Genomic DNA, 23,267 nt, shown 5'->3' with positions numbered 1-23,267 from the left:
TTCCGACCAGTTAAGTCCCAGTGAAGGCCATGGTACCAAATGAACTGGCCGCCACTGGTATTTACACATTATTTTTATTTCATTCGGACACAAATTACACTGTTTTAGCCCGGTATGAACTGGTAAATCATAAAGCGAGAGTACACCATGGCAGTATAAATCATATACAGATATGGTAGGACATGGATAAAAACACAAAAAGAGCATTGTGTGTGAAAAACACAGCAATAAAAATAGAAGAAAATTCCGAGAAAACACTGCTTTGAAATGCATTTGGATGCTCGCTCATTCTAATCCCAGCTTCCCAAGTTAGCCATCCACTAAAAGCAATCTGTAGCTAATAACCGCAATGTTTAGCCCATAATGAAGATCTGTCTTCATTGAGCTGGAAAAAGCTGGTGCATCGCCGAGCATTTTTACCTAACGGTGCAGTCCCTCATCTATGAAAGTGCCACAGAGCCCCCTCAGACAATTAGGCACGGAAAAGCTTTATGACCGTTGGACTCACTCAGTGAGCGGCACTCTCAACCGCCAGCACCGCCAGGAGCGCTGGCTCGTGCAGAAAGGTAATTACGGAGCCTCTCATAATGACACTGAGGAAGCTTGCGTCATAACACCCACAGCCTTTTATCATAGCGCTGTAATTAATTATCATTCCTTTACCCTTAGATTCATTCCGCTATTCATAACATATTCATACATTCAAGAGAAAGTATCATTTCCTCCAGGAATTAATCAAAAAGGAAGAAGAAGAAGTGTTCGTCTCTCAATGAATGATCAAACACAGCGTTTGTCTAGCTCGCTGCCGCACGGCGGGGGAAAAGGTCAGGGCAAATGCAGTGAAGACAAGTTCTCGAAATCGCTTTTCTTTCCGGGTCAGGTCAATAATCTGCACTCTACATAACAGGAATCATACATCATATATCCATTTTTCTATAGCGCTTATCCTGGTCAGGGTCATTGGGAAGCTATAGCTTGTCCCGGGTGACCTGGGTACGGAAAAAGTGCTTGGCGACTGACTGACTGTATATTTAAGCGCAACTTAAATAGCATATCCCAGCTGTCTTTACGCGAGAGGCGGGGTAAACCCTGGACTGGTCGCCAGCCAATCACAGGGCACATATAAACAAACAACCATTCACACTCACATTCATACCTATGGACAATTTGGAGTGGCTAATTAACCTAGCATGTTTTTGGAATGTGGGAGGAAACCCGGAGAAAACCCACGCATGCACGGGGAGAACATGCAAACTCCACACAGAGAAGGCCGAAGGTGGAATTGAACCCTGGTCTCCTAGCTGTGAGGTCTGCGCGCAAACCGAATCCATCCCAACCGGATGGTTGCTGGTTCGATCCATCCCAACCGGATGGTTGCTGGTTCGATCCATCCCAACCGGATGGTTGCTGGTTCGATCCATCCCAGCCATCCCAACCGGATGGTTGCTGGTTCGAACCATCCCAACCGGATGGTTGCTGGTTCGAACCATCCCAACCGGATGGTTGCTGGTTCGAACCATCCCAACCGGATGGTTGCTGGTTCGAACCATCCCAACCGGATGGTTGCTGGTTCGAACCATCCCAACCGGATGGTTGCTGGTTTGATCCATCCCAACCGGATGGTTGCTGGTTTGATCCATCCCAACCGGATGGTTGCTGGTTTGATCCATCCCAACCGGATGGTTGCTGGTTCGATCCATCCCAACGATCCCAACTGGATGGTTGCTGGTTCGATCCATCCCAGCCATCCCAACCGGATGGTTGCTGGTTTGAACCATCCCAACCGGATGGTTCCTGGTTCGATTCATCCCAACCGGATGGTTGCTGGTTCGATCCTTAATCCTGCTATAACCAGTCGACTTCGTTATACTTTTTAAAATCCAGTCTGCATTTTAAATTTTTCATTCATTCATTCATTTTTTACCACTTCTCTTCACGAGGGTCGCGAGAGGGGGCACTGGTCGCCAGCCAATCACAGGGCACATATAAACAAACAACCATTCACACTCACATTCATACCTATGGACAATTTGGAGTCGCTAATTAACCTAGCATGTTTTTGGAATGTGGGAGGAAACCGGAAAACCCACGCATGCACGGGGAGAACATGCAAACCCACACAGAGATGGCCGAGGGTGGAATTGAACCCTGGTCTCCTAGCTGTGAGGTCTGCGCGCTAACCGAATCCATCCCAACCGGATGGTTGCTGGTTCGATCCATCCCAGCCATCCCAACCGGATGGTTGCTGGTTCGAACCATCCCAACCAGATGGTTGCTGGTTCGATTCATCCCAACCGGATGGTTGCTGGTTCAATCCATCCCAACTGGATGGTTGCTGGTTCGAACCATCCCAACCGGATGGTTGCTGGTTCGATCCTTAATCCTGCTATAACCAGTCGACTTCGTTATACTTTTTAAAATCCAGTCTGCATTTTTAATTTTTCATTCATTCTTTCATTTTCTACCACTTCTCTTCACGAGGGTCGCGAGAGGGGGCACTGGGCGCCAGCCAATCACAGGGCACATATAAACAAACAACCATTCACACTCACATTCATACCTATGGACAATTTGGAGTGGCTAATTAACCTAGCATGTTTTTGGAATGTGGGAGGAAACCGGAGTACCCGGAGAAAACCCACGCATGCACGGGGAGAACATGCAAACTCCGAAAACCGTTCAGATCTTCCAGAATCTGCACCTATTCCAGCTGTATTTCCTTTGATTTGTGCTTTCCTGCCAAAACGGTCAGTTTTAATTTAACTTAATTTTTAATTTAACAACCATTCACACTCACATTCATACCTACGGACAATTTGGAGTCGACAATTAACCTAGCATGTTTTTGGAATGTGGGAAAACCCACACATGCACGACATGCAAGCCATGTCTTCAAATTTAATATCCTAAAAATCCCAAACTCCGTTTTCGATTTTAAATAAAATGGAGGCGAGCAATCGGCACTGGACTGCTAAGGAAAGTTTGTTTTTGATTCAAACTAAATTCCAAGACCGGACGAAGGAAAAACTGGCAATACGGAGTTAGTCCAACAAGTGAAAGAAAAAGTCCAGGAAGTCGGTATCACGTGATGTTGGTGTTTATGCTTTACTGGGCATGCCCCATTGACTATTCTGGTTGATTATAGCGGCGCATGTAGACACGCCGTTGGAATATTCCTTTCCATGTATACCATTGCTTTCGGAAAGATTCCATTTGGAAAGAGAAAAACTCATGTAAACGTGGCTACTGATATGAAATGAGATCGGAAGCTTGGAGAACTTGCTTACTGGTAACTTGCTTGTTGGACTGGCTTATGTTCATTTCGCCTATTCAGCCTCCCGGCTGGGCATGCCCAGACCACCTCACCACGTAGGTGTCCATGATAAATCCGGACTAGATGCCTGAGCTACCTCACCTCGATGTCAAAGAGCAGTGGCTCGACTCTGAGCTCATTGCGGATCTCCAAGGGTGAAACCGGCCACCCTACGGAGGAGAAAGTCATTCGACCACTTAGACCTCGTTTTTTCAGTCATGACCCAAAGCTCACGGGTGAGAATGGTAACGTAGCTCAACCGGAAAATTGAGAGCTTTGCCTTACGGCTCAGTTCTTTCTTCACCGTGACAATCTGGTACCGCGACTCTTTAATGCAGACGCTCGGAACAAGACCCCGGGACACAAGACCTCACTCTCAACTCGAACTGTGTCATAGAGGGGGGACCTATTATGCTCATTTTAAGCCCTTTGTATTTGTTTTGGACCTCTGTAGAGCAGTTACACACAATAACCCGCACAAAAAGCTTTCTAGATCTTCCAGAATCACCTATTCCAGCTGTATTTCTTTGGATTTCCAAAACAATCCGTTTTAATTTTATTCCACCCATGGCTCACACTGGGCATGCCTTCTCCGCTCTATGAAACTCAGCATTCAGAGCCATCCCAAACTTCTTTCAGGGCTCACTTCCAAATGCGAAAACGTCATTAACTTAAACTTTGGCCTCGTTTAACTCGATAATACAAAATTCTAGTCATGATGTGCTATATATATATATATATATCACTATATTGACACTTACTATGGTACCCATTATGTCAGTGGATGCTCATATCACCTCCTACTTTGGACAAAAAATAAACAAGAAAAAAAAAACCTTAAACTGTATTATGGAAAGCAGGAAGTGAACAAATGTTGTTTTTTTTTTGGAAAACCTGAAAAAAAAAGCCTTGCCCAGACCCTAGCTCCAGTGGAGTTTGAGACCACTGGTTTAGAATATATTGTTGTGTTTTGCAGGCTGCACGGCAAATGAGTGGTTAGCACGCAGGCCTCACAGCTAGGAGACCCGAGTTCAATTCCACCCTCGGCCATCTCTGTGTGGAGTTTGCATGTTTTCCCCGTGTGTGCGTGGGTTTTCTCCGGGTACTCCGGTTTCCTCCCACATTCCAAAAACATGCTAGGTTAATTAGAGACTCCAAATTGTCCATAGGTATGAATGTGAGTGTGAATGGTTGTTTGTCTATATATGCCCTGTGATTGGCTGGCTCGCCCAAAGACACTCGTGAGGATAAGCCGTAGAAAATGAATGAATGTTAGCTCTCTAGACATGAAATAACACCCCATAATCATCATTACACTTGTACTACCCAAGATAGTAGACAAAATAAGAGGAAACATCATGATTAGAGCTCTCTAGACATGAAATAACACCCCTATAACCACCTTTACACTTGTATTACCCAATATAGTAGACAAAATAAGAGGAAATATCATGATTAGAGCTCTCTAGACATGAAATAACACCCCTATAACCACCTTTACACTTGTACTACCCAATATAGTAGACAAAATAAGAGGAGATATCATGATTAGAGCTCTCTAAACATGAAATAACACCACTATAATCACCTTTACACTTGTACTACCCAATATAGTAGACAAAATAAGAGGAAATATCATGATTTGAGCTCTCTAGACACAAAATAACACCCCTATAACCACCTTTACACTTGTACTACCCAATATAGTAGACAAAATAAGAGAAAATATCATGATTAGAGCTCTCTAGACATGAAATAACACCCCTATAATCATCATTACACTTGTACTACCCAATATAGTAGACAAAATAAGAGGAAATATCATGATTAGAGCTCTCTAGACATGAAATAACACCCCTATAATCATCATTACACTTGTACTACCCAAGATAGTAGACAAAATAAGAGGAAATATCATGATTAGAGCTCTCTAGACATGAAATAACACCCCTATAACCACCTTTACACATGTACTACCCAATATAGTAGACAAAATAAGAGGAAATATCATGATTAGAGCTCTCTAGACATGAAATAACACCCCTATAATCACCTCCAAATTGTCCATAGGTACGAATGTGAGTGTGAATGCTTGTTTGTCTATATGTGCCCTGTGATTGGCTGGCTCGCCCAAAGACACTCGTGAGGATAAGCCGTAGAAAATGAATGAATCTTATGTTTTGCGGCTCCAGTCTCTTTTCCTTTAGTGAAGATGCGGGTAAAATTGGTCTTTTGATATGAAAGGTTGCCGACCCCTGCTCTAGAAGAAGTCCTTTCTCAGGCAGGCATTGTGAACGGAAACATTAAAAACACCGAAAGAGCCGTAGTACCTAATAAGACGAAACAAGGTTATTCAAACTTCAAAAGACCCGTAACACAAATATTAAAAATCAATGAATGAAGTAATTGATTGTTTAGTCCATCTCCGTGCTAAACATCAAGCAGGCAATTAATAACGGGAAGTTCCTAATTTCCATATCATAGTCTCACAAAATCTGTAAAAGAGAGAACGCTGTCCTCTTTTCTACTCGACAAACTCGACGAGAGAAGTTGCAAAGGCGCGCTCATGGAAAAAACAAGCAACAACAAAATGCATAAAAACATGGTCCCCTCACATCATCACTCCTAACCCCCGGGGGAAGAAATGGCACAGTTAGACTCATAAACAGGTGTCCAACGGCCCCCAGGTAGCAACGCTTTAAAAGCGCTTTGATGTTTTTGATGTGCGTTCATCCCACCGTACCTTGCTGGTAGATAATGAGGGCTAATAATAATGCCTGAGCTTGAGGGGTTAATGGTATGTAACCGACAGACCTGCTAATTGCATGTTGCAAACTATTCATCAGAATCTCCATCTGCACCAACTCTCAGTGTGAGCTCCACATTACTCCTCATTGTAAAGCAAGGTTCCGTAATTAGTGGTCCGTGTACGGCTGTTTTCCTTTTTTATGACTGTACCAAAAGAAATGAAGAGAAAAAATAGAATTCAGTAATCTGTTCCATAAGGTCAGTCGAAAATCAAAGCGTACGAAAACTAAATACATTTCTCCGATAATAAATAATGCAAATAATTACCCCAAAATAACAAACACATAATAAAGTCTTAGTTATATTGAAGAATATTGTTGGCGAACACAGCTGCCTGAATCCCGTTTACCAGAAAAACCAAAGCGTAAAAAAACAAAATAAATTTCTCAGATAATAAATAATGCAAATAATTACCCCAAAATAACAAACACATAATATAGTTTTAGTTATATTGAAGAATATTGTTGACGAACACAGCTGCATGAATCCCATTTACCAGAAAAACCAAAGCGTAAAAAATAATAAATTTCTCCGATAATAAATAATGCAAATAATTACCCCAAAATAACAAACACATATTATAGTTTTACCTTTATTGAAGAATATTGTTGGCGAACACAGCTGCATGAATCCCATTTACCAGAAAAACCAAAGCGTACAAAAACAAAATAAATTTCTCCGATAATAAATAATTCAAATAATTACCCCAAAATAACAAACACATATTATAATTTACCTTTATTAAAGAATATTGTTGGCAAACACAGCTGCATGAATCCCATTTACCAGAAAAACCAAAGCGTAAAAAAACAAAATAAATTTCTCCGATAATAAATAATGCAAATAATTACCCCAAAATAACAAACACATAATATAGTTTACCTTTATTAAAGAATATTGTTGGCGAACACAGCTGCATGAATCCCGTTTACCAGAAAAACCAAAGCGCACAAAAATTAATTTCTCCAATAATAAATAATGCAAATAATTACCCCAAAATAACAAACACATAATATAGTTTTAGTTATATTGAAGAATATTGTTGGCGAACACAGCTGCATGAATCCCGTTTACCAGAAAAACCAAAGCGTACAAAAACAAAATAAATTTCTCAGATAATAAATAATGCAAATAATTACCCCAAAATAACAAACACATATTATAGTTTTGCTTTTATTGAAGAATATTGGCTGAACGGCGGTCAGGTGGTTAGCGCGTAGACCTCACAGCTAGGAGACCAGGGTTCAATTCCACCCTCGGTCATCTCTGTGTGGAGTTTGCATGTTGTAGTGGGTTTTCTCCGGGTACTGCGGTTTCCTCCCACATTCCAAAAACATGCTAGGTTAATTAGCGACTCCAAATTGTCCATAGGTATGAATGTGAGTGGGAATGGTTGTTAAATTAAAAATTAAGTTAAATTAAAACAGACCGTTTTGGCAGGAAGCACAAATCAAAGGAAATACAGCTGGAATAGGTGCAGATTCTGGAAGATCTGAACGGTTTTCTGTGCGGGTTATTGTGTGTAGCTGCTTTACAGAAAAAATTATTATGTTTGATTAATGTTCATGTTAAAGGTTAAATAACCGTTAATAGTTATCCTCCCTATCCGTGTGGAAGTGGTACGTTTTTGGCTATTTAAGTTTAAAGGAAATAACTTGAAGGCTACCATTTAGGTCGCTAGCTGTCTAGTTTGCGAGTTAGCATGTGTCTCAAGACCCTGCAGTTGCGCAATATGTTGTAAATAAAAAGAGTATAAATGTGACTATAGTCGTGTTTTGTCATGTCTACAGGGCTCTAATAATGCTTTGTTCATTTTAATCTGAAAAAAATAATTTGTCTACCCACCAACTATATGTGGTTTCTTAAGTTTTTATTATTTGCTGTTTTATTATTATTATTATTATTATTATTATTATATTTATTTATTACTGATTGATTGATTTTCTTTATTCTTGATTTATTTTTCATCTTATTTTGTGCAGAAAAATAAAAAGTAAGATATTTGAGAACAGTGGAATGTTTTATCAGAGCTTTTATTGTAGAAAATCGAAACCAAAGCAAAGTTTATTCATTTTTCTGTTTTTAATAAATGCGTTTTTTTTTGGGAAAACCTGATGCGGCCCAGTCTCGCCCAGACCCTAGCTCCAGTGGCCCCCAAGTAAATTGACTTTGAGACCCCTGCGCTAAAGTGAGAGAAGCGTGTAAATGACATGAGAAGCCGACTCGTTCTCGGACCAAACAGTTCTCTGTAAACCGATCGAGTGTATGAAAGTATGAAAGTTGCGTGAACATTGAAGGGGTCCGGCAGGGGTCCAGAAATAACAGTCATAATCCCACAGCCCCTCAAAGGTGCGGAGACATGCACCATGTACTCTTCTACCTCGTGAATTTTTATTAAAATTACCTTCATTATAAGACAGCGTTCATTATAAATCCAAAAAAACGCAGGTCTCTCAGGGCCCTGCGGATTAATAAGGACAGCGGTGTATTTTAAGCCGTAAACTCAGCTCTTCACTGTCCTTAATCTCCTTCCTTCTTCACGAGGCCAAATTAACACCTCTCCTCAGCTCTGACGGGACCTCATTAGCAAACTTCCAGGGAAAGAAAGAAGAGCAGAACGGAAAAGAGGAGAAAAAGGAGGGGAGCGACCAATGACAGTCACCAGCTCTGGGATTAACCCTTTCTCCTCCTTCAGCAAAAAAAAAAAAAAACTAGGTCGGGTTTCTAATCAGTCGCCTGGTTAGCGATAATTAGACGGCGAGATTGGAGAAGCAGAGAGAGGGAAAGTGGGTGGGGAACATTGAAATGAATAAGAAAAGAGAGAAACCTGTCATGTCGCAAAACACTTCAAAGGAGTTGACTTTTTCTTTAGAAGTGGCACGATGAGGGTCCAAATACCACGAGGCCTTCCGAACTGGGATGTGTGTGAAGTAAGAAGGAGGGGGGGGGGGTGTGGAAGCAAAAGAAGCCACTTCGAAAAATTCATTTTTCACAAACACTCCACGACTTTTTTTTTTTGTTTTTTTTTTTGCCAGCTGCAAATATGTTCTTACCTAACAAACGTCTTCCCTGAGGACAGTTCACGCTAAAGCAGGGGTCTCAAACACGCGCCCCGCGTGTCAAATGTGGCGCGCAGGACACTAGTTTGAGGCCCCCGCCTTGATATGAAAGTTTAATGTTAGCGCGGCCCCGCGCAAGTTTGATATGGATGCTGTATGGTATCATGTACCCAGAAAAAATTATTACGTTTGATTAATGTTCATGTTAAAGGTTAAATAACTGTTAATAGTTATCCTCCCTATCCGTGTGGAAGTGGTACTTTTTTGGCTATTTAAGTTGAAAAGAAATAACTTGAAGGATACCGTTAAGTATCGTTAGCGCTCTAGTTTACGAGTTAGCATGTGTCTCAAGACGCTGCAGTTGCGCAATATGTTGTAAATAACAAGGACACTAGTTTGAGGCCCCCGCCTTGATATGAAAGTTTAATGTTAGCGCGGCCCGCACAAGTTTGATACGGATGCTGTATGGTATCATGTACCCAGAAAAAAATATTACGTTTGATTAATGTTCATGTTAAAGGTTAAATAACTGTTAATAGTTATCCTCCCTATCCGTGTGGAAGTGGTAAGTTTTTGGCTATTTAAGTTGAAAGGAAATAACTTGAAGGCTACCGTTTAGGTCGCTAGCTCTCTAGTTTGCGAGTTAGCATGTGTCTCAAGACCCTGCAGTTGCGCAATATGTTGTAAATAAAAAGAGTATAAATGTGACTATAGTCGTGTTTTGTCATGTCTACAGGGCTCTAATAATGCTTTAATTTTGATCTGAAAAAAATAATTTGTCTACCCACCAACTATATGTGGTTTCTTAAGTTTTTATTATTTGCCGTTTTATTATTATTATTATATTTATTTATTACTGATTGATTGATTTTCTTTATTGATTTTCTTTATTCTTTTTTTTTTTGGAAAACCTGATGCCGCCCAGTCACAAACACTCCACAACTTTTTTTTTTTTTTTTTTTTTACCAGCTGCAGGCGAGCATTAGCCTATCCCGACACCGTTAGAGTCAAATAAGCGCCATCCAGCTCCACCCTGTCGCCCGCTCTGCCCCCTGAAGCAGCATGTCGAGGTCCCAGGGCTTACACTAAGGTCGCATATGGACTACCGCTGGGTAAAGTTCACAAGCCTCTTCAAGCTGTCTGACATTATCAATAAGGTCAAAGTGTATCACAGAGGATTATATTATAGTACTTCATATAGTCAGTGTTGGGTGGAACCAAGTTAAACGACCCCTTGCTGGTATTCTTTTGGCATAGTTTAACTGGTTTGGTTCAATAAAGCAATCGACCACCTTTTAATCATTAGCCACGTTTACATGGACACAAATATTCCAATTCCATTCCGGTTATTTGCTCAAACGGAAAAATGTAACCTTTGTATACACCTCATTCCCAAAGAAAAGTGCCAATCCGAATGAATATATGATGGGATTCCCAGGGTGGAGCTCTAATCATGATATTTCCTCTTATTTTGTCTACTATATTGGGTAGTACAAGAGTAAAGGTGATTATAGGGGTGTTATTTCATGTCTGGAGAGCTCTAATCATGATATTTCCTTTTATTTTGTCTACTATATTGGTAGTACAAATGTAAAGGTGATTATAGGGGTGTTATTTTATGTCTAGAGAGCTCTAATCATGATGTTTCCTCTTATTTTGTCTACTATATTTTGGTAGTACAAGTGTAAAGGTGATTATAGGGGTGTTATTTCATGTCTAGAGAGCTCTAATCATGATGTTTCCTCTTATTTTGTCGACTATATTGGGTAGTACAAGTGTAAAGGTGATTATAGGGGTGTTATTTTATGTCTAGAGAGCTCTAATCATGATGTTTCCTCTTATTTTGTCTACTATATTGGGTAGTACAAGTGTAAAGGTGATTATAGGGGTGTTATTTCATGTCTAGAGAGCTCTAATCATGATATCTCCTCTTATTTGTCTTCTATATTTTGGTAGTACAAGTGTAAAGGTGATTATAGGGGTGTTATTTCATGTCTAGAGAGCTCTAATCATGATGTTTCCTCTTATTTTGTTTACTATATTTTGGTAGTACAAGTGTAAAGGTGATTATAGGGGTGTTATTTCATGTCTAGAGAGCTCTAATCATGATGTTTCCTCTTATTTTGTTTACTATATTTTGGTAGTACAAGTGTAAAGGTGATTCTAGGGGTGTTATTTCATTTCTACAGAGCTCTAATCATGATGTTTCCTCTTATTTTGTTTACTATATTTTGGTAGTACAAGTGTAAAGGTGATTCTAGGGGTGTTATTTCATTTCTACAGAGCTCTAATCATGATGTTTCCTCTTATTTTTTTTACTATATTTTGGTAGTACAAGTGTAAAGGTGATTATAGGGGTGTTATTTCATGCCTAGAGAGCTCTAACCATGATAAACATAAATTAAATATTAAATTCATAAATAAGGAATCCTGCTTTGTGGGGGTTCACTTATCACGGCCGGGTGTTGAACCAATGAACAGTGATAAACACAGGGATTACGTTTATTAATCTGTACCTCTCATTATTTAAAAAAAAAACGTGTCTCTTGTCTATTTTGAAACTAGCAGAAAAACTCCCTTGACACTAATTGAATTACTTTTTCGGGAAAGTAACTAGTAGCTTTATGTAATTACTTTTTGAAAGTCATTTGCCCAGCCGTGCGCATTAAAAAGCACCAGAAGCTGCCTGAATAAAAATGTGTATAGGTTACACAGGGGAAACGAAAAGACACCTAAAGGGGACTACAGCTAACAAGAAAAAAAAAAGGAAGAAAAATAATGGCTCATTATCAGCCATCTATTTTATCTACTGTGGAACATCTCTAGACTCCCAGTTGTCAAACATCAATGGCGCTTAAATGAATCCTGGGGGTTCCTGTTTGCACAATAAAGATATGGAAGGCTGCTTCTGATATTTGTGCAACTTTACAGTCGGTCTAATTGAATTAGAACTCAAATCAGCCAACATTTTGTGCAGCATAGTATTGAACGTAATAGCTGTTGCCAGGGAACACGCTTGCTTGGACGCAGTCAATTATAAAGCATTAAAAAGAAGCTGCCAATAATCACTTCCAAGAGAGCCAAACAATCCATTGCATTTGTGTTCTCAAGTTTTACCAGCGATGGTGCTTTCAGGTTAGAGTCCAGCAGGAGTTTCGAGGAGAAGAGAGAGGGTTTAAAACCCGGGAACATGTTTGTGGTATCATTTCCATAAGTGTCTGCTTTGCGGACCATAACGCAGCACACAAACGTGATTTATGACCTTGGTTTAATGGATGAAGCAGAGACGTGGTAGGTATCAGATGACTTTTTCAATATGGCACCGTCAGACAGAGGGAGGGACAGCGAATGCACCATCTCAACAGGAAATGAGGGCTTGTCTCGGCAAGAAAATATGAGAAGCGAGATATCTGATCATCTAATGGCAGATAGATGCTACTTCACTTTGACAGAAAAGGCATCAGTCAATAAGCACCCGATGAGCGAGCGGTGAGATGAAATGTATGCAATGGATTCCTCCACCGTATCTATTAAATCATTCCTGCTAGACAGAAGCACACGTGGTGCTCGGGATAGATCTAACTAAATCAATCTGTGGTTCCAGGAACAAATAAAATCTATTATTTTGGCTGAAAATGGGTTTTGTAAAATGTAAAAAAGGTCAGTCACTCACCTGGGCTTGGAAACTCTTGAGAACTGGTGCCACCATCTCCCGGACTTCCTGTGTGAAGATTAAAAATATATTTTTTTATTACAAACGCAACAAAAACAGTTTTGGTTCCCATCTTTCATGATGTTAACTCCACCCATCCATTTTCTATACCGCTTATCCTCACTCGGGTGGAGCCTATCCCAGCTGACTTCAAACGAGAGGCGGGGTACACCCTGGACTGGTGGCCAGCCAATCACAGGGCACATATAGACAAACAACCATTCACACTCACATTCGTACCTATGGACAATTTGGAGGTGATTATAGGGGTGTTATTTCATGTCTAGAGAGCTCTAATCATGATATTTCTTCTTATTTTGTCTACTATATTGGGTAGTACAAGCATAAAGGTGATTATAGGGGTGTTATTTCATGTCTAGGGAGCTCTAATCATGATATTTCCTCTTATTTTGTCTACTATATTGGGTAGTACAAGTGTAAAGGTGATTATAGGGGTGTTATTTCATGTCTAGAGAGCTCTAATCATGATATTCCCTCTTATTTTGTCTACTACATTGGGTAGTACAAGCGTAAAGGTGATTATAGGGGTGTTATTTCATGTCTAGAGAGCTCTAATAATGATATTTCCTCTTATTTTGTCTACTATATTGGATAGTACAAGTGTAAAGATGATTATAGGGGTGTTATTTCATGTCTAGAGAGCTCTAATCATGATATTCCCTCTTATTTTGTCTACTATATTGGGTAGTACAAGTGTAAAGATGATTATAGGGGTGTTATTTCATGTTTAGACAGCTCTAATCACGATATTTCCTCTTATTTTGTCTACTATATTGGGTAGTACAAGTGTAAAGATGATTATAGGGGTGTTATTTCATGTCTAGAGAGCTCTAATCATGATATTTCCTCTTATTTTGTCTACTATATTGGGTAGTACAAGTGTAAAGGTGATTATAGGGGTGTTATTTCATGTCTAGAGAGCTCTAATCATGATATTTCCTCTTATTTTGTCTACTATATTGGGTAGTACAAGTGTAAAGGTGATTATAGGGGTGTTATTTCATGTCTAGAGAGCTCTAATCACGATGTTTCCTCTTATTTTGTCTACTATATTGGGTAGTACAAATGTAAAGATGATTATAGGGGTGTTATTTCATGTCTAGGGAGCTCTAATCACGATATTTCCTCTTATTTTGTCTACTATATTTGGTAGTACAGGTGTAAAGGTGATTATAGGGGTATTATTTCATGTCTAGAGAGCTCTAATCACGATATTTCCTCTTATTTTGTCTACTATATTGGGTAGTACAAGTGTAAAGGTGATTATAGGGGTGTTATTTCATGTCTAGAGAGCTCTAATCACGATATTTCCTCTTATTTTGTCTACTATATTGGGCAGTACAAGTGTAAAGGTGATTATAGGGGTGTTATTTCATGTCTAGAGAGCTCTAATCACGATGTTTCCTCTTATTTTGTCTACTATATTGGGTAGTACAAGTGTAAAGATGATTATAGGGGTGTTATTTCATGTCTAGAGAGCTCTAATCATGATATTCCCTCTTATTTTGTCTACTATATTGGGTAGTACAAATGTAAAGGTGATTATAGGGGTGTTATTTCATGTCTAGAGAGCTCTAATCATGATATTTCCTCTTATTTTGTCTATCTTGGGTAGTACAAGTGTAAAGGTGATTATAGGGGTGTTATTTCATGTCTAGAGAGCTCTAATCACGATATTTCCTCTTATTTTGTCTACTATGTTGGGTAGTACAAATGTAAAGGTGATTATAGGGGTGTTATTTCATGTCTAGAGAGCTCTAATCACGATATCTCCTCTTATTTTGTCTACTATATTGGGTAGTACAAGTGTAAAGGTGATTATAGGGGTGTTATTTCATGTCTAGGGAGCTCTAATCATGATATTTCCTCTTATTTTGTCTACTATATTGGGTAGTACAAGTGTAAAGATGATTATAGGGGTGTTATTTCATGTCTAGAGAGCTCTAATCATGATATTTCCTTTTTGTGTCTACTATATTGGGTAGTACAAGTGTAAAGGCGATTATAGGGGTGTTATTTCATGTCTAGAGAGCTCTAATCACGATATTTCCTCTTATTTTGTCTACTATATTGGGTAGTACAAGTGTAAAGGTGATTATAGGGGTGTTATTTCATGTCTAGAGAGCTCTAATCACGATATTTCCTCTTATTTTGTCTACTATATTGGGCAGTACAAGTGTAAAGGTGGTTATAGGGGTGTTATTTCCTGTCTAGAGAGCTCTAATCACGATGTTTCCTCTTATTTTGTCTACTATATTGGGTAGTACAAGTGTAAAGATGATTATAGGGGTGTTATTTCATGTCTAGAGAGCTCTAATCATGATATTCCCTCTTATTTTGTCTACTATATTGGGTAGTACAAATGTAAAGGTGATTATAGGGGTGTTATTTCATGTCTAGAGAGCTCTAATCATGATATTTCCTCTTATTTTGTCTACTATATTGGGTAGTACAAGTGTAAAGATGATTATAGGGGTGTTATTTCATGTCTACACAGCTCTAATCATGATATTTCCTTTTATTCTGTCTACTATATTGGGTAGTGTATATGTATGGATGGATGTTTCAATTAATCAAGGAATTGGTTTAGTCCTAAATGGAAATAACTCACATTATTAAATATTTGGAATATTTGGCATACAGAGATGACCCAATGTCTCATTTTTATGGCACGGTGGACAAGGTTTTAGCATGTAGGCCACACAATCATGAGACCTGGGAAGACCAGAGTTCGATTCCCTGGGTTCGAAGCTTGATTGGCGACTCCAAATTGTCCATAGGTATGAATGTGAGTGTGAATGGTTGTTTGTCTATATGTGCGCTGTGATTGGCTGGCCACCAGTCCAGGGGGTGTACTCCACCACTCGCTTGGAGACAGCTGGCATAGGCTCCACCATACCCGTGACCCTTGTGAGGATAAGCGGTAGAAAATGAAGGAATTAATGAATATTGCCAAAAAATAAATGAACAAAAAACACCAATATTTTATATATAATAATTTTTAAAAATACTTAAAATATTAATTTCAATGTATTTTGATTTCTATTAGTTTACATATTTTTATTACATTTTTTAAATATGAAAAATAATTTTATTACTGGGCTGCACGGCGGTTAATTGTCGACTCCAAATTGTCCATAGGTATGAATGTGAGTGTGAATGGTTGTTTGTCTATATGTGCCCTGTGATTGGCTGGCCACCAGTCCAGGAGGTGTACTCCACCACTCGCTTGAAGACAGCTGGGATAGGCTCCAGCATACCCGTGACCCTTGTGAGGATAAGCGGTATAAAAATGTACGGTGTAATGTATTTTTTCATCTTAAAACTGCATCAAACATGCTCTCTTCTATTGTAGAGTTGCATCATCACCTTTTTGTACCTCTTGGGCAAAAAAAACGAGAAATCTTGTCACGTTTTAATCCCTGCAAAACGAGACCTTGTGACATCCCTGACGTTAAGTCTTGCATCAGTGCAATAGAAGGGCAACAGAATCTAGTACTGGTAAGCGTTACTACAGTATTATGTACTATTTGTTACAGCCGAAATGCATAAATCCTTGTACAAAGTGGATTGTGACAACGACTTAAGAGTGTGTCTGAAGGGATTTGGAAGCTCACCTCCGGTACATTTCTCCTGAACTCCCTACTCAGTTCTACCAGATGTCGATGGCAGTCTTCACTCTCCTCTTGTCGACCCGCCAGCTCAGACGCGACAGAGTTGAGCTCTCTCTGCAAGCAGACGAAAAAAAAAAAAAACGAAGAAGTGCAACAGTGAGACGAAGAGCAATTTAGCCTACGGTAAAACGGTGTGCATGAACATAAAAGATATAATAGGAAAATAGAATGAATATTACGGGAGTAATCATGATGATCCTGTAGCACTAATACTTACAGGCAGCCTTTACCCATAAATAATTAAACCGAATAAATCCAATGCCTGCATAGCACAAGGCCTTTTAGATAATCAGTACTTGAAATAATCAATATACTTGCAACAGCCATGCAGCGAGCGCCAGTGAGGGGCAGGGCAGAGAAGTGGGGGGGGGGGAGTTGGGGGAGGGCGGTGGAGAGTCACGTGTAGAAAACCAATAACCTGACAAATACCCTTATGGAGAAACGGAGCTCCGACTGTTCCAATTAAACCAGGCCAATGCGTCATGAAATCTATTTTCCTATCTTTATATTGATTGGCAATATTTGGGAAACACTAACCACAACTTTAACGCAGGGGTCTCAAAGTCAATTTACTTGGGGGGGCCACTGGAGCTAGGGTCTGGGCGAGACTGGGCCGCATCAGGTTTTCCAAAAAAAAATTAAAAAAAATGCATTTATTAAAAACAGAAAAATTAATCAACTTTGCTTTGGTTTCGATTTTCTACAATAAAAGCTCTGATAAAACATTCCACTGTTCTCAAATATCTTAATTTTTATTTTTCTGCACAAAATATGAAAAATAAATAAACAAATCAAGAATAAAGAAAATCAATCAATCAGTAATAAATAAATATAATAATAATAATAAAACAGCAAATAATAAAAACTTAAGAAACCACATATAGTTGGTGGGTAGACAAATGATTTTTTTCAGATTAAAATGAACAAAGCATTATTAGAGCCCTGTAGACATGACAAAACACGACTATAGTCACATTTATACTCTTTTTATTTACAACATATTGCGCAACTGCAGGGTCTTGAGACACATGCTAACTCGTAAAACTAGAGAGCTAGCGACCTAAACGGTAGCCTTCAAGTTATTTCCTTTAAACTTAAATAGCCAAAAACTTACCACTTCCACACGGATAGGGAGGATAACTATTAACAGTTATTTAACCTTTAACATGAACATTAATCAAACGTAATATTTTTTTTCTGGGTACATGATACCATACAGCATCCGTATCAAACTTGCGCGGGCCGCACTAACATTAAACTTCCATATCAAGGCGGGGGCCTCAAACTAGTGTCCTTGTTATTTACAACATATTGCGCAACTGCAGGGTCTTGAGACACATGCTAATTTGCAAAACTAGAGAGCTAGCGACCTAAACGGTGGCCTTCAAGTTATTTCCTTTAAATTTAAATGGCCAAAAACTTACCACTTCCACACGGATAGGGAGGATAACTATTAACAGTTATTTAACCTTTAACATGAACATTAATCAAACGTGATAATTTTTTCTGGGTACATGATACCATACAGCATCCATATCATAAAACTTTCATAACATTAAACTTTGATATCAAGGCGGGGGCCTCAAACTAGTGTCCTGCGGGCCACATTTGGACCGCGGGCCGCATGTTTGAGACCACCGACTTTAACCAAGTCGGCCATTCGCTACAACAACCACACTAGCTGAAGTTACTTCATTATGGTCTTGTGCACACTGCTTGTTTACGTCGTTATAGGAAAACGAGAGCTCCACCCAGGCAACGTGTCTGATCCACTATTCAGAGCTGTCTGTGTAGCTGGCCCCTTCATCAGAACCTTGCATTCATGCTGGACTCTGCTGCACTGCACGCTATCCGCAAATCCAATATTATCGATCAGTCATCCAATTCCCAGCTCTTTCAGCAAAGTGTAAAAAAAAAAAAAAAAAAAAAAGAAAAGAGAAAGGAGATTCTAAAGTCTACTTTGCTATACTAAGCATGGAATGAACAGACAGCTGTATGTTCACCTTCTTTTCATTTTCCACTGACATTCATTACAATTGACTGGGAGTTTTTTTTTTTTCTTGTCAACTGCTGGAGTACAATAGAAAAACGGCGCCGGGGATTCAAATTAGCACTGTGGATTTATATACGACACTGGGAAATTCAATTTGACTTCCTTTTAATTAATGTGCAGTCTTACTTAAAGGCAATTTAATAAATCATCACATGAGGTAAAAAAGGGCGGAAAAAGGACAGGATGAGACTTCAACCTCAGTGCTCTCGTGGGACAGTGGCAGGCTGTCGGTCAGGGCTGTTAATTTGAAGGGCTACCGGTTAAAGTCCCTGGACTGACAAGTCACCGAGCAACTTGGACAACTGGAATCTTATTGTTATATTCCAGTCATCACTTTTACAACTTGGCAAATGAGTTCTCCAAAGGCCTGGAACAACTGCAGTTAGAAATCTAAATGCGTTACATACAGATATATATATATACATATATATTATATATATACATATATATTATATATATATATAGGCTTTCTTACCGGAGTTTGGTTCATTTACTATATATATCAGCCACTAATTGTGGTTAATTGGTTATATAAGTCAATTCCACAAAACTGGATTCTTTATTTATAAATAGAATATTTATAGAGATCTCTAGACATGAAATAACACCCCTATAGTCATCTTTCCACTCGTATAACCCATTATAGTTGACCCTTCACTGTTTTTCATTCATTCATTTTCTACCGCTTATCCTCACGAGGGTCGCGGGGGGATGCTGGAGCCTATCCCAGCTGTCTTCGGGCAAGAGGCGGGGTACACCCCGGACTGGTTGCCAGCCAATCACAGGGCACATATAGACAAACAAGCATTCACACTCACATTCATACCTATGGACAATTTGGAATCGCTAATTAACCTAGCATGTTTTTGGAATGTGGGAGGAAACCGGAGTACCTGGAGAAAACCCACGCATGCACGGGGAGAACATGCAAACTCCACACAAAGGTGCCCGAGCAGGGAATTGAACCCGGGTCTCCTAGCTGCGAGACCTGTCAAAACGGCAACAGCAACAGAGTCAACTATAATGGGTAATATGAATGGAAAGATGACTGTAGGGGTGTTATTTCATGTCTAGAGGGCTCTATAAATATTAATTCATTCATTCATTCATTTTCTACCGCTTATCCTCACGAGGGTCGCGGGGGGGAGGCTGGAGCCTATCCCAGCTGTCTTCGGGCAAGAGGCGGGGTACACCCTGGACTGGTGGCCAGCCAATCACAGGGCACATATAGACAAACAACCATTCACACTCACATTCATACCTATGGACAATTTGGAGTCGCTAATTAACCTAGCATGTTTTTGGAATGTGGGAGGAAACCGGAGTACTCGGAAAAAACCCACACATACACAGGGAAAACATGTAAACTCTACACAAAGGTGCCCGAGCAGGGAATTGAACCCGGGTCTCCTAGCTGTGAGACCTGTCAAAACGGCAACAGCAACAGAGTCAACTATAATGGGTAATATGAATGGAAAGATGACTGTAGGGGTGTTATTTCATGTCTAGAGGGCTCTACAAATATTAATTAATTCATTCATTCATTTTCTACCACTTATCCTCACGAGGGTCGCGGGGGGATGCTGGAGCCTATCCCAGCTGTCTTCGGGCAAGAGGCGGGGTACACCCTGGACTGGTGGCCAGCCAATCACAGGGCACATATAGACAAACAACCATTCACACTCACATTCATACCTATGGACAATTTGGAGTCGCTAATTAACCTAGCATGTTTTTGGAATGTGGGAGGAAACCGGAGTACTCGGAAAAAACCCACGCATACACAGGGAAAACATGTAAACTCCACACAAAGGTGCCCGAGCAGGGAATTGAACCCGGGTCTCCTCGCTGCGAGACCTGTCAAAACGGCAACAGCAACAGAGTCAACTATAATGGGTAATATGAATGGAAAGATGACTGTAGGGGTGTTATTTCATGTCTAGAGGGCTCTACAAATATTAATTAATTCATTCATTCATTTTCTACCACTTATCCTCACGAGGGTCGCGGGGGATGTTGGAGCCTATCCCAGCTGTCTTCGGGCAAGAGGCGGGGTACACCCTGGACTGGTGGCCAGCCAATCACAGGGCACATAGAGACAAACAACCATTCACACTCACATTCATACCTATGGACAATTTGGAGTCGCTAATTAACCTAGCATGTTTTTGGAATATGGGAGGAAACCGGAGTACCCGGAAAAAAACCCACGCATACACAGGGAAAACATGTAAACTCCACACAAAGGTGCCCGAGCAGGGAATTGAACCCGGGTCTCCTCGCTGCGAGACCTGTCAAAACGGCAACAGCAACATATAATAATATCACCTATAATTCCTACTCTACTAGCATGTCTGAAATTGATGTGGGCCATTCCGGGTCAACTGTACAGTAACCCAAGAGACTAAAGCTATAAAGGATAATGCGACAAGACTTCCCAAGTTTCCGTTGGTTATTAGAGTCCATCTTAGGCTGAGCTGTCCTAAAGATTAGAGAGTCTTTCAAAATCCAGCCAACATCCACGAGAGACTCCGATGGCCAAAAGCTTACCAAACCTAAATTCCTCCAAATGTGACTTGGAGTGGATTTTAGAAGTACTTTGATATAACGATTTGAAGTCAGGGAAGCATCCTGGAATTTTGTACATCATTAAAAGCGAGGGGAAAAAGTCATCACCTTTTTTGACATTTCAGAGCAAATACACATCATAACAAGGGTAAATTAAAGGTACATTACCATAATTTTATTATAATTACCGTGTGGAACTAGAGAAAAAAAATTTGCTGAGTAAAATGTGAGGCTGCACGGTGCACAAGTGGTTAGCACGCAGGCCTCACAGCTAGGAGACCCATGTTCAATTCCACCCTCGGCCATCTCTGTGTGGAGTTTGCATGTTCTCCCCGTGCCTGTTGTTATTATGATACTAACATAATAACATAACAACACTTGTCTACTATATTGGGTAGTACGAGTGTAAAGGTGATTATAGGGGTGTTATTTCATGTGTAGAGAGCTCTAATCCTGAAATTTCCTCTTATTTTGTCTACCACATTGGGTAGTACAAGTGTAAAAGTGATTATAGGGGTGTTATTTCATGTCTAGAGAGCTCTAATCATGACATTTCCTCTTTTTTTGTCTACTATATTGGGTAGTACAAGTGTAAAGGTGATTATAGGGGTGTTATTTCATGTCTAGAGAGCTCTAATCATGACATTTCCTCTTTTTTTGTCTACTATATTGGGTATAAAAGTGTAAAGGTGATTATAGGGGTGTTATTTCATGTCTAGAGAGCTCTAATCATGACGTTTCCTCTTATTTTGTCTACTATATTGAGTAGTACAAGTGTAAAGGTGATTATAGGGGTGTTATTTCATGTCTAGAGAGCTCTAATCATGACATTTCCTCTTATTTTGTCTACTATATTGAGTAGTACAAGTGTAAAGGTGATTATAGGGGTGTTATTTCATGTCTAGAGAGCTCTAATCGTGATATTTACTTTTATTTTGTCTACAATATTGGGTAGTACAAGTGTAAAGGTGATTATAGGGGTGTTATTTCATATCTAGAGAGCTCCAATCCTGATATTTCCTCTTATTTTGTCTACTATATTGGGTATAAAAGTGTAAAGGTGATTATAGGGGTGTTATTTCATGTCTAGAGAGCTCTAATCATGATGTTTCCTCTTATTTTGTCTACTATATTGAGTAGTACAAGTGTAAAGGTGATTATAGGGGTGTTATTTCATGTCTAGAGAGCTCTAATCGTGATATTTCTTATTTTGTCTACTATATTGGGTAGTACAAGTGTAACTGTGATTATAGGGGTGTTATTTCATGTCTAGAGAGCTCTAATCATGATATGTCCTCTTATTGTTTCTACTATATTGGGTAGTACAAGTGTAAAGGTGATTATAGGGGTGTTATTTCATGTCTAGAGAGCTCTAATCATGATATTTCCTCTTATTTTGTCTACTATATTAGGTAGTACAAGTGTAAAGGTGATTATAGGGGTGTTATTTCATGTCTAGAGAGCTCTAATCATGATATTTCCTCTTATTTTGTCTACTATATTGGGTAGTACAAGTGTAAAGGTGATTATAGGGGTGTTATTTCATGTCTAGAGAGCTCTAATCATGACATTTTTGAATCTACCAGAAAAACTCCCTTGACACTAATTCAATTACTTTTTTGGGAAAGTATAGGTATTTTATTTGTATTGATTTTGGTTGGTTTGTTGTGCTTTGGATGTTTTTCATGTTCGAAATAAAGAAGAAAATAAGTAACTAGTAGCTTTATGGAATGGTTTGAAAATACAAGTACAGTACATAGTTCTTAAAGACTTTTAAGCTGAAAAATGAGTTAAGTTTGCCATAAAAAAAAAGAAGACGGTCTCTTTAATCATTTGACAGGTTTTAAAAAGGGCACGTGGGACCAAATTTTGAGTGTGTGGCAGTCGGGTCAATACAGAGCTCCTGTCATTAAGCCTCTGCCAGTCAAACATCCAGCCATAATTGATGAATGACCCCCTGGGAGAGCAAACCTGTCATGTGGGTTGAAGGGACAGGAAAGAGGGAATTTGCACACAGATTCAGTCCTTGTGTCCTTAGGTCAACGTGTGAGGGGATAGC

General features: G+C 39.6%; 1 protein-coding gene across 4 annotated transcripts in view; it reads right to left on the bottom strand.

Moving 5' to 3' along the window:
- The window catches only part of cux2b (cut-like homeobox 2b), a 157,345-nt gene that overhangs the window by 71,529 nt on the left and 62,549 nt on the right, over positions 1-23,267 (bottom strand). For all 4 annotated transcript variants that reach the window (XM_058071244.2, XM_058071248.2, XM_058071243.2 and 1 more), the window contains 2 exons: positions 16,531-16,641; positions 12,854-12,901 (listed from right to left, as the gene is read on the bottom strand). In XM_058071244.2, the coding sequence (XP_057927227.2) occupies positions 12,854-12,901; positions 16,531-16,641 (159 nt within the window). The remainder of the gene's footprint in view (positions 1-12,853; positions 12,902-16,530; positions 16,642-23,267) is intronic.

This window comes from Doryrhamphus excisus, linkage group LG3 (assembly GCF_037039965.1).
Source record: "Doryrhamphus excisus strain RoL-2023G ecotype Guam linkage group LG3, RoL_Dexc_Guam_v1.1, whole genome shotgun sequence".
Lineage (NCBI taxonomy): Eukaryota > Metazoa > Chordata > Actinopteri > Syngnathiformes > Syngnathidae > Doryrhamphus > Doryrhamphus excisus.
The sequence above is the reverse complement of the archived record's forward strand: the minus strand, read 5'-3'. Positions and strand labels throughout refer to the sequence as shown.